Source organism: Equus przewalskii, chromosome 10 (assembly GCF_037783145.1).
Source record: "Equus przewalskii isolate Varuska chromosome 10, EquPr2, whole genome shotgun sequence".
NCBI lineage: Eukaryota > Metazoa > Chordata > Mammalia > Perissodactyla > Equidae > Equus > Equus przewalskii.
In genome coordinates this window covers 46,922,727-46,940,265 of record NC_091840.1, presented here as the reverse complement: position 1 = coordinate 46,940,265, position 17,539 = coordinate 46,922,727, and the positions used below count along the sequence as shown (strand labels likewise).

At 35.4% G+C, this 17,539-nt stretch overlaps 1 protein-coding gene across 1 annotated transcript; it reads left to right on the top strand.

The window, feature by feature from the left end:
• Positions 1-1,204: 1,204 nt before the first annotated feature.
• LOC103562934 (olfactory receptor-like protein DTMT) lies at positions 1,205-2,149 on the top strand. The gene has a single exon (XM_008538106.2). It carries the CDS (start codon positions 1,205-1,207, stop codon positions 2,147-2,149), a length of 945 nt encoding a protein of 314 aa, XP_008536328.2.
• The last annotated feature ends 15,390 nt before the right edge of the window (positions 2,150-17,539 follow it).

Genomic DNA, 17,539 nt, shown 5'->3' with positions numbered 1-17,539 from the left:
ATCAAAAGCAATCAGCCTCAAATAATCCTGATGCCAAAGAGACATATCTTGGGGTGGCCAATTCCAGGTCCCCACACTACGCAAGAGGACCAGCAAGTGTGAAAGGTTGGAGGCAAGAAATTGTGTCTTTCAAGTCTAGCATTGATGGAGAGTGGAATGTGTGTGTTATTATGGGACAAGATGAAGCTGTGGAGGTAGAAAAGGGTCAGATTATGAAGCACCTTTTGTGCCCTTGAAAGCAGTCTTGCCTTACCTTAAAAGCTGTGAAGATCCATGAAGACTTTAAGGAGAATGATGATCAGATTTTCATCTTAGAATGCCACAGGGTGAAGAGATTGAATGAGGGTGAGCATGGAAGCAAGGAGATAAATTAAGAAGCTGTTCCAATAGTACAGACAAGTTATGATGTTAGCCTGGCCCAAGGTAGTGAGAGTTGGGATAGGAGTGGATGAACGAGAAAGAGAATTAAATGACAGAACTATAGGACTTAATAGATTGGATGTTGGTAGTGACAGAAAGGAGGGAATGGAAGAAAACTCTTAGGTTTATGACTTGAGCCTGGATTTCTTTTACTGAGATATGGGACATTTGGAGGAGTGGATTCGGAGAAGTGCAGGGTGAAATCATGAGTTTCCCTTGGGATGCTTTGAGCTGAAGATGCTTGTGATATTCCATGGGGAGATAATCATTAAGCAATTGATTATATGGTTCCAAAGGTGATAGAAGTTTACCCATGAGATTTAGATGGTAATTGATGCCATAGGAATAGGCGAGCTCTTTCAGGACTGAATATGTAGAATTATAAGAGAACAGTGTTTAGGAAAAAGCCCAAGGAAACACCAATATATAAGATAATGTTAGAGAACAAACCAATCACAGTTACTGAGGATGAGCGGCCAGTGAAGTATCAGGAGAACCTGTGTGATCACACAGAAGATAAGAGATGAGACTGTCTTAGAAGGGAGGGAAGAGTCAATATCGTTACCTGCTAATTAATGAGAAATGAAGAAAACAAGTCTGAAAAGTGGCTTGGATTTAGTGATGTGTTATATTCCTGGTTATAGAGAGTGTTATTACTGATAATGAAGGTGAAAATAATTACCGTGGAACAACTAACAGTCCATGTATCATAGAAATATGTTCATTTTTATTCAGATTTTTAATGGACACTGTTATTTTCTCCTAAAGATACTAGACACAAATCATGACAGGAAGAAATCAAACCGTCGTCTCAGACTTCCTCCTCCTGGGTCTGCAGATTGAGCCAGAGCAGCAAAACCTGTTCTATGCTCTGTTCCTGGTCATGTATGTTACCACCATCCTGGGGAACCTCCTCATAATTTTCCTCATTCGACTGGATTCCCACCTTCACACACCCATGTATTTGTTTCTCAGCAATTTGTCCTTCTCTGATATCTGCTTCTCTTCTGTGACCATTCCCAAGTTGTTGCAGAACATGCAGAGCCAAGAACCATCCATTCCCTATGCTGGCTGCCTGACCCAAATGTACTTCTTCCTGTTTTTTGCAGACCTGGAGAGCTTCCTCCTTGTGGCCATGGCCTATGACCGCTATGTGGCCATCTGCTTCCCCCTGCACTACAGCACCATCATGAGCCCCAAGCTCTGTCTCTCCCTGGTGGTGCTGTCCTGGGTGCTGACCACATTCCATGCCATGTTACACACCCTGCTCATGGCCAGATTATGTTTTTGTGGGGACAACATGATCCCCCACTTTTTCTGTGATATGTCTGCTCTGCTGAAGCTGTCCTGCTCTGACACCCGAGTCAATGAGTTGGTGATATTTATCATGGGAGGATTCATTCTCGTCATCCCATTTCTACTCATCATCTTGTCCTATGCACAAATTGTCTCCTCCATCCTCAAGGTCCCTTCTGCGAGGGGCATCAGCAAGGCTTTCTCTACCTGTGGTTCCCACATCTCTGTGGTGTCATTGTTCTATGGGACAGTTATTGGTCTCTATTTATGTCCGTCAGGTAGTAATTCTACTGTTAAGGAGATTGCCATGGCTATGATGTACACTGTGGTGACCCCCATGTTGAACCCCTTCATCTACAGCCTGAGGAACAGAGACATGAAGAGAGCCCTGGGAAGAGTCTTTTGCAGAAAGAAAATTCTCTTCTCTCTATGATGGTAAAGCTTGGGATTTTTACATAATATTATCCTGTAGATAGATTGATATTAATATTGGGATATTCACCCAGACATTTTTTTCACCATGCAACTTTCTGTTAAAATTACATACTAAATAATTGTCCAATAAGTAACAGAGATGAAGTGAAGGTATGTTGTTGAACTTGGAAAGGGGATCTCAGTGACCTGTTTAGCAAGGCCTTCCTCTATTTTTCCTGGGTGACCCTGAAGAAGCATCATTTAAAAACTTTCAATTAATCTCTGTCTCCAGTTGTTGAAAAACTAATTTATCACGTGTTATTATTATTTTTTAAACCCAAACTCTGCTTTAAATAATACTCCGTCCTCCCAGGTCCATACTGACTAAAACTGAAACATCTCACTTTCCTGCTTACCTCTGCTAAACTGGACATTTTATTGTTGACTACAGATTTTTACTTGCCTCTTCTCTTCACAGCATTCTGTCTCTTAGCCTTTTTTCTTCTGATTTATTTTCATGTGTGCATTATCTTTTTGACCTGATCTGAACCTCAAGTGAACTTTCTATTTCCATTTCTACAATGGTTTAGTTTGTCTTTGCATGGAGGTAGCTTCTAGCTAGGGCCCTAAAAGTTATTCCCTCAGGTATGGGGAAGGAAGCCAGAGTTAAGAACTTCACTCTTTAAAGATGTCTCTCTCCTGCTTAGTATTTTGGAATTTAACAACAAATTTTAAATCTATAATATTATTCTACTCTTATAATGTTTCCACAGAGGAATCTAATTGCCATTTTAAAGATTAAAAAATGTGAACTTTCATGACTTGCCAAGGTCCAGGAGTGGGTCAGTACTGAGCTTAAGATCTCAGACTATCTGATTTTAGGGTTTCTTCTTCTCATTTCCTCCTACCTCAGAAATAAAGGGTGTAGCCATTGATTTTTCAAGCTTAGCTCTACATATGACATTGTCTAGATTTTCAACATTGGTTCATTTGTTTTCTTATTCTCTCCTCTAAGGGATGGCATCTAAACCCATCATTTTAATCCTCTCATATTTATGCTTACCTCCACATCTCTATCTGCAGTCTAGACCCTTCTCCAGTTCTCTGTTTTTATTTTCAATTTCATAGTTGGCACCTCCACTTGATGTTCTTTGAGAACTTCAGTCTTTACATACAAAAAATTGAACTCTTCATATTTCTCCCATATCTGCTCTTTGTTTTCTATTCCATTTGGTTTTTTAAGCTTTATTGAAGTGTAATTTATAAAAGTCATATACATTTAATGTATCCATCTTGAGTTTGGACATATACATACACCCATGATACCTTCACTACAACCAATGTACTAAACATATTCATCAGCTCCAAGAATTTCCTTGTGTTCTTTGATGGTTTTTGTTTTCTTTTTTTTTGTAGAAGCATTAACCATGAGATCTATCCTCTTAATATATTTTAGAGTACACAATGCCATATTATTAATTGTAGGTACTATATTGTACAGCAGAGCTTTAGTACTTACTCATCTTGCATAACAGAAACTTTACACCCATTGAAAAACAATTCTCATTTTCCCTTTCCCTGCTGCCTCTGACAACCACCAGTCTATTCTCTCTATCTATGAGTTTGACTACTATTTTAGATACCTCATATAAGTGGAATCATGCAGTATCTGTCCACTTATGACTGGGTTATTTCATTTAACGTAAAGTCCTCTAGGCTCATCCATGTTCTCACAAATGGCACGATTACCTTCTTGTTTTGCCGAATCATATTCTTTTGTACATACATAGCACATTTTCTTTATCTATTCATTTTTTGATGGACATTTGAGTTGTTTCCATATATTGGCTATTGTGAATAATGCTGCAATGAACATGGGGATGCAGAAACCTCTTCGAGGTCCTATTTCCTTTGCATATATAGCCAACGGTATATAATGGTTCCAGTTTTTCCATATCCTCTCCAACACTTATCTTTTTTTTGACACTATCCATCCTAACAGGTGTGAGATGATATCCCATTGTGGTTTTGATCTGTGTTTCCCTGATGATTAGTGATTTTGAGCACCTTTTAATGTACCTCGTGGCCATTTGTATGTCTTCTTTGGAGAAATGTCTATTTAAGTCCTCTGCCTGGTTTTTAACTGGGTTACTTTTTTTTTTTTTTTTTTTAGTTTTTGAGTTGTAGGAGATTCTAACATATTTTGGATATTAACTCCTTATCAGAATGATAGTTTGGAAATATTTTCTTCCCCCAAAGGATGACTTTTCACTCCGTTGGTTGTTTTCCTTGATGTGCATAAGCTTTAGTTTGCTGTAGCATCAGAAAGAATAACCCAAGGGTTTATTTCCACTTGATCATGTTGTATGATTCTTTAAATTTTCTGTTGAATTCAGTTTGCTAATATTGTGTTGAGAATTTTGCATCTATATTCACCAGGGATATTGGTCTGTAGTTTTCTTTCTTGTAGTGTCCTTATCTGGCTTTGGTATCAGGGTAATGCTGACCTCATAAAATGAGTTTTGGAGTGCTTCCTCCTCTTCAATTTTTTGGAAGAGTTTGAGAAGGATTGGCATTAATTCTTTAAATTTTTGGTAGAATTCATCAATGAAACCATCTGGTTCTTGTCTTTTCTTCATTGGGAGGTTTTGATTGCTGACTCAATCTCTTTCCTCTTTATTGATTTGTTTTGATTTTCTATTTCTTCATAATTCAGCCTTGGTACGTTGTATGTTTCTAGTAAGTTAACCATTTCTTCTAGGTTTTCCAATTTGTTGGTATATGATTGTTCCTAGTAGTCTCTTATGATCCTTTATATTTCTGTAGTGGTAGTTGTAATGTCTCCTTTTTTATTCCTGATTTTAGTTTTTGAGTTTTCTCTCTCTCTCTCTCTTTTTCAAATCTAACTAAGGGTTTGGCAATTTTGTTTATCTTTTGGAAGAACCAGCTTATAGTTTCATTGGTCTTTGCTGTTGTTTTTCTGGTTTATATCTCATTTATTTCTGCTCTGATCTTTGCTATTTCGTTCCTTGTGCTAACTTTGGGTTTAGTTTTTTCCTTTTCTTCTTTCCTGAGGTGTAAAGTTAGGTTTTTTACTTGAGATCTTTCTTTTTTTTTTTTTTTAATATAGGTGTTTATCACTATAAACTTAACCCTTAGAATTGCTTTTGCAGCATCCCATAGGTTTTGGCATGTTGTGTTTCTATTTTGTTTGTTTCAAGATATATACTGATTTCCCTCTTGATTAATTCCTTGACCCATTGGTTGTTCAGGAATGTGTTGTTTAATTTCATATTTGTGAATTTTCCAGCTTCCCTTCTGTTATTGACTTCTAGTTTCATACCGTTGTGGTCAGAAATGATACTTGGTATAATTTCAATCTTAAATTTGCTAAGACTTCTTTTGTGGCCCATTTTATGATCTATCCTGGACAGTGTTCCACATGCACTTGAGAAGATGTGTATTCTGCTGTTGTTGGATGGATTGTTCTTTATAAGTCTGTTAGGTCCATTTGGTCTAAAGTATGGTTCAAGTATGATGTTTCTTTGTTGATTTGTGACTGGGTGATCTATCCATTGTTGGAAGTGAAATATTGAAGTCCCCTACTATTATTATACTGTTGTCTGTTTCTCCCTTCAGATCTGTTAGTATTTGCTTAATATATTTAGGTACTCCAAAGATGAGTGCATATATATTTATGATTTGTTATATCTTCTTGATGAATTGACCCTTTTATCATTATGTAATGGCTTTTTTTGTCTATTGTTACTGTTTTTGGTTTGAATTCTATTTTGTCTGATATAAGTATAGCTTCTCTTGCTCTCTTTTTGGTTTCCACTTGAATGGAATATTTTTTTCCATCCTGTGACTTGAGCCTATGTGTGTCCTTAATGTGGAAAATTGGTATAATTTCTTCCTTAAGTTTTTGGTAGAATTTACAGGCAAACCCATCTGGGCCTGATACTCTGTTTTGGGAGTTTATTAATATTGACTCAGTAAAAAACATATATAGACTTATTGAGATTGTCTATTTCTTTTTGTATGAATTTTGGCAGATTGTGTCTTTTAAGATATTCAAAAGATCTTTCAAAATATTCAAGATATTTCAAGATCTATTTCATCTAGCTTATAAAATTTGTGGTCATACAGTTGTTCATAGTATTCTTTTATTATCCTTTTAATATTCATGAGATCTGTAGTGATGTCCCTTCTTTCATTTCTGATATTAGTGATTTGTGTCCTGTCTCTTTTTTTCTTAGTTAGCTTGACTAGAGGTGTATTAATTTTATTGCTCTCTTCAAAGAACTAGGTTTTATTTCATTGATTTTTTTCTACTGATTTTCTCTTTTCAATTTCATTGATTTCTGCTCTTATTTTTATTATTTATTTTCTTCTCCTTGCTTTGGATTTAATTTGCTCTTCGTTTTCTAGTTTCCTAAGGTGAAACTTAGATCATTGATTTTAGATCTTTCTTCTTTTCTAACATATACATTCGGCACTATAAATTTCCTTCAGGCACTGCCTTTGATAAATTGTATTTTAATTTAGTTCAAAATATTAAGAAATTTCCCTTGAGATATCTTCTTTGACCTATGTGTTATTTAGAAGTGTGTGTTTAATTGCCAAACATTTTTGGATTTTCTAGGTATCTTTCTGTTATTTATTTCTGGTTTAATTCCACTGTGGCCTGACAGCAGACATTGTATGATGTCTATTCTTTTAAATTTGTTAAGGTGTGTTTCTGTCCTAGAATGTGGTGTGCCTTGGTGAATATTCTATGTGAACCTGAGAAGAGTGTATATTCCACTGTTGTTGGATGAAGTAGTCCGTAGATGTCCATTATACCCAGTTGATTGATGGTGGTGTTGAGTTCAACTATGTTCTTACTGATTTTCTGCCTACTGGATCTGTCCATTTCTGAGAGAGGGGTGTCGAAGTCTCCAACTCTAATAGTAGATTCACCTATTTCTTCTTGCAGTTTTTCCCTCACATATTACATGCTTGGTTGTTGGGTGCATATATGTTAAGGATTGCTATAGCCTCGTAGAGAACTGAGCCCTTTATCACTCTGTAATGCCTCTCTTTATCTCTGATAACTTTCCTTGCTCTGAATCTCATGTATTCTGAAAATAATATTTTTTGTGAGGAAGATTGGCCCTCAGCTAACATCTGTTGCCAATCTTCCTCTTTTTGCTTAAGGAAGATCATCACTGAGCTAACATCTGTGCAAATCTTTCTCTGTTTTACGTGGGATGCATCGTAGTGTGGCTTGATAAGTGGTGCTAGGTCCACAGGATCTGAACCTGCGAACCCTGGGCCACTGAAGTGGAGTGTGCAAACTTAACCACTATGCCACTGGGCCAGCCACTGAAAATTTTTATTGAAATATAGTTTACATACAATAAAATGCACCCCTTTTAAGTGGATAGTTCAATGAGTTTTGACAAATGTAAGTGCTCAGATGACCTCAATTCCAGTCCAAATCTAGGTTTCAGTCAGCCCACAGTTCCCTTGTGATCCTTTGCAATCAGTCATCCTCTGATCCAGTTGTATACTGATCTGATTTCTGTCACTAAATAATAGATTAGATTTCCTGGTTTTGAACTTCAAATAAATGGGAATCATATAGTATGTACTCTTTTGTATTTTTTGGTGTTCTTTTTGCTCAGCATGATGTTTTGAGATTCATCCATATAGTTGTATGTGTTGGTAGTATGTTCCTTTTGATTTCTGAGTAGCTATTACAGATAATGCTACTATGAATATTTTTGTATATGTATTTTCTTACATATATGTATACCTTTCTATTGGATAAATACCTAGGAGTAAAATTTCTGGGTCATAGAGTAGGCCTGCATTCTAATATAGTAGACATTACCAAAGATATTTCCAAAGCAATCACACCAAATTGCACATCTCCAAGAAGAATATGAGAATTCTAGTTTCTTCACATCCTTACCAACACTAATATTGACAGTATTTTTTTTATTTTAGTTATTCTGGTGAATGTGTAGTGGTATCTCATTTTTTGTATTTCTCTGGTATCTAATGAGATTGAGCCTCTTTTTGTATTTACTGGTCATTCAGATATCCTCTTTTATAAAATGTCTGTTTAAGCCCCTTGTTCATTTTCCTATTAAATTTTTTTCTTATTGACTTGTAGGCGTTCTTTATTCTGGATACAATAACTTTAAACTATCCTAGACTATTATGTATGTTATATGTGTTGCAAATATCTTCTTATAATTTGTGACTTGCAAGATATTTCACTCTTATGGTATCTTTTGATTGCAGAATTAAAAAAAAATAAATGTAGTCTTTTATAGCAACGTTTCCCTTTATAGTCAATGCTTTTTATTACTTGTAATGAAATCTTTTCTTCCTCAAAAGTTCTGGTGATATTCTATATTATCTTTTAGAAGCTTTATTGTTCTGTTCTATTGTAATATTCTTTTGCATTTAGATCCACAGTGTGCCTGGAAATGATTTTTATACTTGGTACAAAGTCGCCATATCTCAAATATTTGGAAAATAAGCAGCACATTTCTAAATAACCCATGGGTCAAATAGGAAGTCATAAAGAAAATTATAAAATATTTTGAATTAAAATGAAAAGATAGCATTTCAAAATTAGTAGGATGCAGCTAAAGCAGTACTGAAAGGAAAATACATAGCATCAAATGCTTATATTACAAAAGAACTAATCAATGAGCAGTCTCAAATCAGTGATCTAAGCTTCCAACATAAGTACATAGGAAAAGAAGAACAAATTAAAGCAAAAGAAAGAAAAGAAATAACACAAAGAGCAGAAATCAGTGAAATTGAGAACAGAAAAATGAAGCATAAAAATCATTGAAACCAACAGTTAGTTCTTTGAAAAGCTAAATAGAATAGATAAACTTTTAGTCCAAATGAATAAGAGGAGAAAAAAGAAAAACACAAAATATAAATATCAGGAAAGAAATAAAGAATATCACTACAAACTCCTACAGACATTAGAAGAATAATAATGGAATAGTATGAACAATTATATGCCCATAAATGCTACAAGTTAGATGAAATGGATAAACTTGTTGAAAAACACAATTTCCAAAGCTCACTCACAAAGAATAGATAACTTCAATAGTCATTTCTATTAAAGAAATTGAATTTGTAGCTAAGACCTCTCTGACAAAGAAAACTCCAGGACCAGATGGCTTTACTGGTTAATTATATGAAGCAGTTAAGGAAGAAATACACACATACCTCATTTTATTGCACTTCACTTTATTGTACTTTTAGATATTGCATTTTTTATACATTGAAGATTTGTGGTAACCCTGCACCAAGCAAGTCTATCAGCAACATTTTTCAAACAGCATTTGCTCACTTCATTTCTCTGTGTCACATTTTGGTAAATTTTGCAGTATTTCAAGTTTTTCATTATTGTTATATTTGTTATGGTGATCTGTGATCAGCGATCTTTGATGTTACTATTGTCATTGTTTTTGGGCACCATGAACTGTGCCCATATGATGGGGAACTTAATCAATAAATGTCGTGTATTCTGACTACACTAACCAGCCATTCTCCCATCTCTGTCCTTCTCCTTGGGCCTCTCTATTCCCTGAGACACAAAAGTGTTGAAATTAGGGTAATTAATAACACTACAGTGGCCTCTAAGTGTTCAAGTTCAAGGAAGAGTCACATATCTCTCACTTTAAATCAAAAGCTAGAAATGATTAAGCTGAGTGAGGAGGGCATGTTGAAAGTCTAGATAGGCTGAAAGCTAGGCCTCTTGCACCAAACAGTTAGCCAAGTTGTGAATACAAAGAAAAGTTCTTGAAGGAAATTAAATGTGCTACTCCAGTGAGCATACAAATGATAAGAATGTGAAACAGCCATATTGCTGATATGGAGAAAGTTTTAGTGGTCTGGACAGAAGTGATCAGTCTCAACATTCTCTTAAGCCAAAGCCTAATCCAGAGCAAATCTCTAACTCTCTTTAATTCTGTGAAGGCTGAGAGAGGTGAGGAAGCTGCAGAAGAAAAGTTTGAAGCTAGCAGAGGTTGGTTTATGAAGTTTAAGGAAAGAAGCCATCTCCATGACATAAAAGTGCAAGATGAAGCGGCAAGTGCTGATGTAGAAGCTGCAGCAAGTTATTAAGATCTAACTAAGATAATTAATGAAGGTAGCTATGCTAAACATCAGATTTTCAAAGTAAGTGAAATAGTCTTATAAGAAGACCATCTAGGACTTTCATAGCTAGAGAGAAGTCAATGCCTGTCTTCAAAGCCTCAAAGGACAGCCAGACTCTCTTGTTAGGCACAAATGCAGCTGGTGACTTTAAGTTGAAGCCAATGCTCATTTACTATTTTGAAAATCCTAGGGCCCTTAAGAATTGCAATAAATCTACTCTGCCTATGCTCTGTAAATGAAACAACAAAGCCTGTATGACAGCACATCTGTTTACAATGTGGTTTACTGAATATTTTAAGCCCACTGTTGAGAGCTCAGAAAAAAAGATTCTTTTCCAAAGAAACTGCTTATTGACAATGTACCTGGTCACCCAAGAGCTCTAATGGAGAATGTACAATGAGATTAATATTGTTTTCATGCCTGTTAACAACATTTATTCTGCAGCCCATGGAACAAAAAGTAATTTTGACTTTCAAGTCTTATTATTTAAGAAATACATTTCATAAGGATATAGCTGCTGTAGATAGTGATTCCTCTGATTGATCTGGGCAAAGTAAATTGAAAACCTTCTAGACAAGATTCATCATTCTGGGTGCCATTAAGTACATTTGTGATTCATAGGAAGAAGTTAAAATATCAACATTAACAGAAGTTTGGAAGAAGTTGATTCCAACCCTGATAGATGACTTTGAGGGGTTCAAGACTTCAGTGGAGGAAGTAACCCCAGATTTGGTGGAAATAGTAAGAGAACTAGAATTAGATGTGTAGCCTGAAGATGTGAATTAATTGCTGCAATCTCATGATAAAACTTTAATGGATGAGGCAAAGATTCTTACAGATGGGCAAAGAAAGTGGCTTCTTGAGATGAAATCTACTCCTGGTGAAGATGCTGTGAAGACTGTTGAAACGACAACAAAGGATTTAGAATATTACATAAACTTAGTTGATAAAGCAGTGGCAGGGTTTGAGAGGATTGACTCCAATTTTGAAAGAAGTTCTACTGTGGGTAAAATGCTATCCAACAGCATCACATGCCACAGAGAAATCATTCATGAAAGGAAGGGTCAATCAATATGGCAAACTTCACTGTTGTCTTATTTTGAGAGGTATTCATAGCCACCCCAGCCTTCAGCAATCACCACCCTAACCAGTCAGCAGCCATCAACATCGAGGTAAGACCCTCTAGCAGCAAAAAGATTACATCTTACTGAAGACTTAGATGATGGTTAGCATTTTTTTAAAGCAATAAAGTCTTTTTAAATTAAGATATGTATATTTTTTTAGACATAATGCTATCCCACACTTCATTGACTACAGTATAGTGTAAACATAACTTTTCATGCACTGGAAAATGAAAAAATTGTGTGACTCGCTTTATTGCAATATTCACTTTATTGTGGTGGTCTGGAACTAAACCCGTGCTATCCCTGAGGTATGCCTGTAATGCTAATTCTGTGCAAACTTGTCCAGAATATAAGAGATGAGGAACTACTTATCAACTGCTTTAATGAGTTCCTGGTACAAACACCATGTAAAGACATTACAAGAAAACTATAAACCAATATTCTTCATGAACATAGACACTAAAAATCAAACATACAAACAAATAGAATGTAACAATATATGAAAAACATAATACATCACTATCAAGTGGAATTTATCTGGGAATCAGAAGCTGCTTCAACATTCAAAAATTGATCAATCTAAATGATCATATCAAGAACTAAAGGAAAAACCCATATGCTAAAGAAATCTCCACCATGGTGTGAAACCTTAAAGAAACTATTTAATTAAAGCTATATTCCAAATTTCAGTTCTTTGGATCGTGTGTCACATTGCTGTCAAGTGGTCCTTTGCTTTTAAAAAGGGAATTTTATCTGGAAAAAAAATCATCTCCATAGGCGCAGAAAAGGTCTTTGACAAAAAAATTCAACATTAATTTAACCAATTTGTGATTAAAACTCTCAGCAAACAGGGAATGGAATGAAACTTCCTCAACCTGAGGGAAGAGCAACTTTTAGAAAACTGTAGCTAACATCATAATGGAGAAAGATTGAATGCTGTCTCCCTAAGCTCAACAAAGTAAAATTGTTTATTGTCAGCACTTTTATTCAACATTGTACTGGAAGTCCTAGGCAGTGAAAAAGGGCAAGAAAAATAAATAAAAAGTTTACAGGTTGGAAAGTAAGAAATTAAACCATCTCTATTAATAGGCAACATAATTGTCTATGTATAAAATCCAAAGAACATTTAAAAAGTTCTAGAATTAATAAGTGAGTTTAGTAAGGTCATAGGATAGAAAATAAATATAGTAAAAAGTTGTGTATATGTATAAATAACATTAATACATTAAAATTATATTTACATCAACTATCAATTAATATGTGGAAAGTTACAAAACACATTTAAGTACCATTTACAATAGCACCAAACCATTAAATCATTATATACAAATCTTACACAATATATGCAAGATATATATCTTAAAAAATCACACAACACTGATTAAAGAAATCATAACCTACTCACTTAACAGAAAAACTGCAACAGGAAAGTGCTATTAGACCTTGCAGCCAACTGTGCTGGGGCTCCCCATGCCTGATAAAGTGACTGAAGGGACCATAGAAGCCACACACAGCTGAGCATTACCACTACTGGCCAGGGTGACAGCCCAGCTCCCTTGGCACCTCCAGCAAGAGCAACCTTGCCACAACATAAGGATACACATAACCCACACAGGAGATGCTCCTGGAACATTTGGAACTAGTGACGAGAGGAAAGCACATTACTGGGCCTCATAAGGCATCTCTTACATAAGGCTACGTCTTCAAGATCAGGAGATTTAGCTGATTTGCCTAATACATAGATATAAGCACAGAGAAAGAGGCAAAATGAGGAGACAAAGGAGTACATTCCAAATAAGGGAACAGAACAAATCCTCAGAAAAAAGAACTGATGAAACAGAGATAAATAATCTACCTGATAAAGAATACAAACAAATAGCCATAAAAATGCTCACTGATTTTGGGAGAAGAGTGGATGATCTCAGAGAGGACTTCAACAAAGAATGGGAAAATATAAAAAGGAACTAATCAGAAATGAAGAATACAATAATGAAAACGAAAAATTCACTAGAGGGACTCAATAGCAGAGTAGATGATGCAGAAGAACAGATCAGCAAGCTGGATGAAAGACTAGAGGAAATCACCCAAACTGAACAGATAAAAGAAAAAAGAGTTAAAAAGAATGAGGACAGTCTAAGGGGTCTCTGGGATAACATCAAGTGCACTAACATCTATATTATAGGCAACCCAGAAGGAGAAGATACAGACAAAGAGGCAGAGAATCTACCTGATGAAATAATAGCCGAAAACTTTCCTAACTTAAGGAAGGAAACAGACATCCAGGTACAGGAAGCACAGAGAGCACCAAACAAGATAAACCCAAAGAGGCCCACACCATGACACATTATAATTAAAATGTCAAGAATTAAAGGTAAAGAGAGAATCCTAAAAACAAGAGAACTGCAGCAAGTTACATACAAAGGAAATCCTGTAAGGCTATCAGCTGACTTCTCAGCAGAAACCTTACACACTAGAAGGTAGTGCCATGATATAATTAAATTGCTGAAAGGAAAAAACCTACAGCCAAGAATACTGGGCAAGGTTATCATTCAAAATGGAAGGAGAGATAAAAGTTTTCCAGACAAGCAAAAACTAAAGGAGTTTATCACCAAGAAACCAGTCTTACAAGAAGTGTTAAAGGGACTTATTTAAGTGGAAAAGAAAAGACCACAAAGAGGAATAAGAAAATTATCAAAAAACAATAAAATCACTGGCAAAGGTAAATATACAGTAAAGGTAGCAGACCAACCACCTATGAAGCTAATATGAAGATCAAAACACAAAAGTACTAAAATTATCTATTTCCATGATAAGAGAGTAATGGATCACATGCATCAAAAAGAGGTTAGATATGATATCAAATTTAGGAGGAGGGAAGTAAAAGAGTACAGTTTTTAGCAAGAGCACAAACTTAAGAGACCATCAACTTAATGTAGATTGCTGTATATGTAGGTTATTATATATGAACCTCATGGTAATCGCAAACCAGAAACCTATAATAAATACACAAAAAATTAAGATAAAGGAACCCAGACCTAATACTAAAGAAAGACATCAAACCACAAGGGAAGAGAGCAAGAGAAGAAGAAAGGAACAGAGAAGAACTACTAAAATGCCCAGAAAAAGGTAACAAAATGGCATAAGTACATTCTTATTAATAGCTACTTTAAATGTCAGTGGACTAACTGCTCCAATCAAAAGGCATAGTTTGGAGGTTAAGTTCACATGCTCCACTTCTGCGGCCTGGAGTTCACTGGTTCAGATCCCAGGCATGGACCTACACATTGCTCATCAAGCCATACCATGGTGGTATCCCACATACAAAACAGAGGAAGATTGTTACAGATGTTAGCGACAATCTTCCGTACCAAAAATTAAAAAAAAAAAAAGGCCCAGGGTGGCTGATTGTATAAAAAAAAAGACGTATATATATGCTGCATACAAGAGACAAACTTGAGTCCTAAAGACACTCACGAACTGAAAGTGAAGGGATGGAAAAAGATACACCACGCAAATGACCATGAAAAGAAAGCTATGGTAGCAATATTTATATCAGACAAAATAGAGTGTAAAACAACTGTAGCAAGAGACAAAGAAGGGCACTACATAATGATAAAGGGAAAAATCCAACAAGAGGATATAACACTTGTAAATATCTATGTCCCCAAAATAGAAAGCTCAAATAAATAAAATCAGAAATGAAAGACGAGAAATTACAATTGACACCTCATAAATGCAAAAGATTCTAAGAGAATACTTTGAAAAGCTATACACCAACAAATTGGATAATCTAGAAGAAATGGATAAATTCTTAGAATCATATGACCTTCCAAAACTGAATCAAGAAGAAATAGAGAATTTCAGTAGACCAATCGCCAGTAGGGAGATTGAAACAGTAATCAAAAACTTCCCCCAAAATAAAAGTCCAGGATCAGATGGCTTCCCTGGTGAATTCTACCAAACATTCAAAGAAGACTTAATACCTATCCTTCTCAAACTCTTCCAATTTTTTGTTAAAATGTCCATATTTCCTAAAGCAATCTACAGATTCAATGCAATCTTTGATATGAAGTTCCAACGAGATTTTTCACAGAAATAGAACAAAGAATCCTAAAATTTATATGGAAAAACAAAAGACTCCAAATAGCCAAAGGAATTCTGAGAAAAAATAATAAAGCTGGAGGTATCACACTCCCTGATTTCAAAATGTACTACAAATCTATAGTAGTCAAAACAGCCTGGTTCTGGCACAAAAATAGACACACAGATCAACGGCACAGAATCAAGAGCCCAGAAATAAACTCACACATCTGTGGACAGCTAATTTTCGACAAGGGAACCAAGAACATGCAATGGAGAAAGGAGAGTCTCTCCAATAAATGTTGTTGGGAAAACTGGACAGCCACATGCAAAAGAATGAAAGCAGACCATTATCCTTTGCCGTACACAAAAATTAACTCAAAATGGATTAACAACTTGAATGTAAGACCTGAAACCACCAAATTTCTAGAAGAAAACATAGGCAGCACGCTCTTCAACACTGGTCTTAGCAGCATGTTTTCAAGTACCATGTCTGACCAGGCAAAGGAAACAATAGAAAAAATAAACAAATGGGATCAAACTAAAAAGCTTCTGCACAGCAAAGGAAACGATCAACAAAACGAAAAGACAACCTAACAATTGGGAGAAGGTATTTGCAAACCATATGTCTGATAAGTGGTTAGTATCCAAAATATGTAAAGAACTCATACATCTCAATAACAAAAACACTAACAACCCAATTAAAAAATGGGCAAGAGATCTGAACAGACGTTTTTTCTAAGGAGATATACAGATGGCCAACAGGCACATGAAGACATGTTCAACATCACTAATTATTAGGGAAATGCAAATCAAAACTTCAATGAGATATCACCTCACGCCCATCAGAATGGGTATAATTAACAGGAAAAGAAATAAGTGTTGGAGGGAATGTGGCAAAAATGAAACTCTCATACACTGCTGGTGGGAGTTCAAACTGGTGCAGCCACTATGGAAAACAGTATGGAGATTCCTCAAAATGCTAAGAATAGGACTTCTTAGTATAGTTCTATATGATCCTGCTATTCCACTGCTGGGTATTTATCCAAAGAACATGAAAACGCACATGCATAAAGACTTATGCATCCCTAGTTCATTGCAGCATTATTAGCAATAGCCAAGACTTGGAAGCAACCCAGGTGCCCATCAAGGGACGAATGGATAAAGAAGATGTGGTATATATACACGATGAAATACAAAGCCATAAAAAAGATGAAATCTTGCCATTTGTGACAACATGGATGGAACTTGAGGGTACTATGCTAAGTGAAATATGTCAGAGGGAGAAAGTCAAATACAGTATGATCTCACTTGTAAATAGAAGATAAAAACAACAACAGACAAACTCGTAGAGACAGAGATTGGATTGGTAGTCACAAGAGGGAAAGGGAGGAGGGAGGCGGGCAAAAAGGATGATTAGGCACATATGTATGGTGATGGATGGTAATTAGTCTTTGGGAGGTCAACATAATATAATGTACACAGAAAATGAAATGTAATGATGTAAATTTACATAAATTTATATTATGTTATAAGCCAATGAAATTTATATAATGTTATAAGCCAATGTTATCTCAATAAAAAATAAATAAATAAAAGCCTCTTTAGGCTATGACATACACACAAAATAAAAATAAAGAAATCACACAGATAATAAGGCAATGGATAGTTATAACATGTTCATGGATTGGAAGGCTAAATATTTTTAAGATGTTGACTCTTCTGAAACTGATCTAGAGATCTGATACAATTCCAATCAAAATTCCAACAGGATTTCTTTTGGTACAAATTGAGAATCTGATAATAAAATTTGTGTGTATAGGCAAAGAAACTAAGAAGACCAAATTTGATTGGAAACAAGGAACAAAGTAGGAAAACTCACATTACTTGGTTTCCAGACTTACTATGAAGTTAAAATAATCAGAAAATTGTGGTATTAGAGAAGAGATAGAAATATAGATCAGTACAGAGAGCATAGAATAGCATATAGAGTCCAGGAATAGATCCACTCATATTGTTCATTGATC

Coding starts and splice junctions, on each gene's coding strand:
- LOC103562934 (XM_008538106.2), top strand. CDS start 1,205: ATGACAGGAAGAAATCAAACCGTCGTCTCAGACTTCCTCCTCCTGGGT.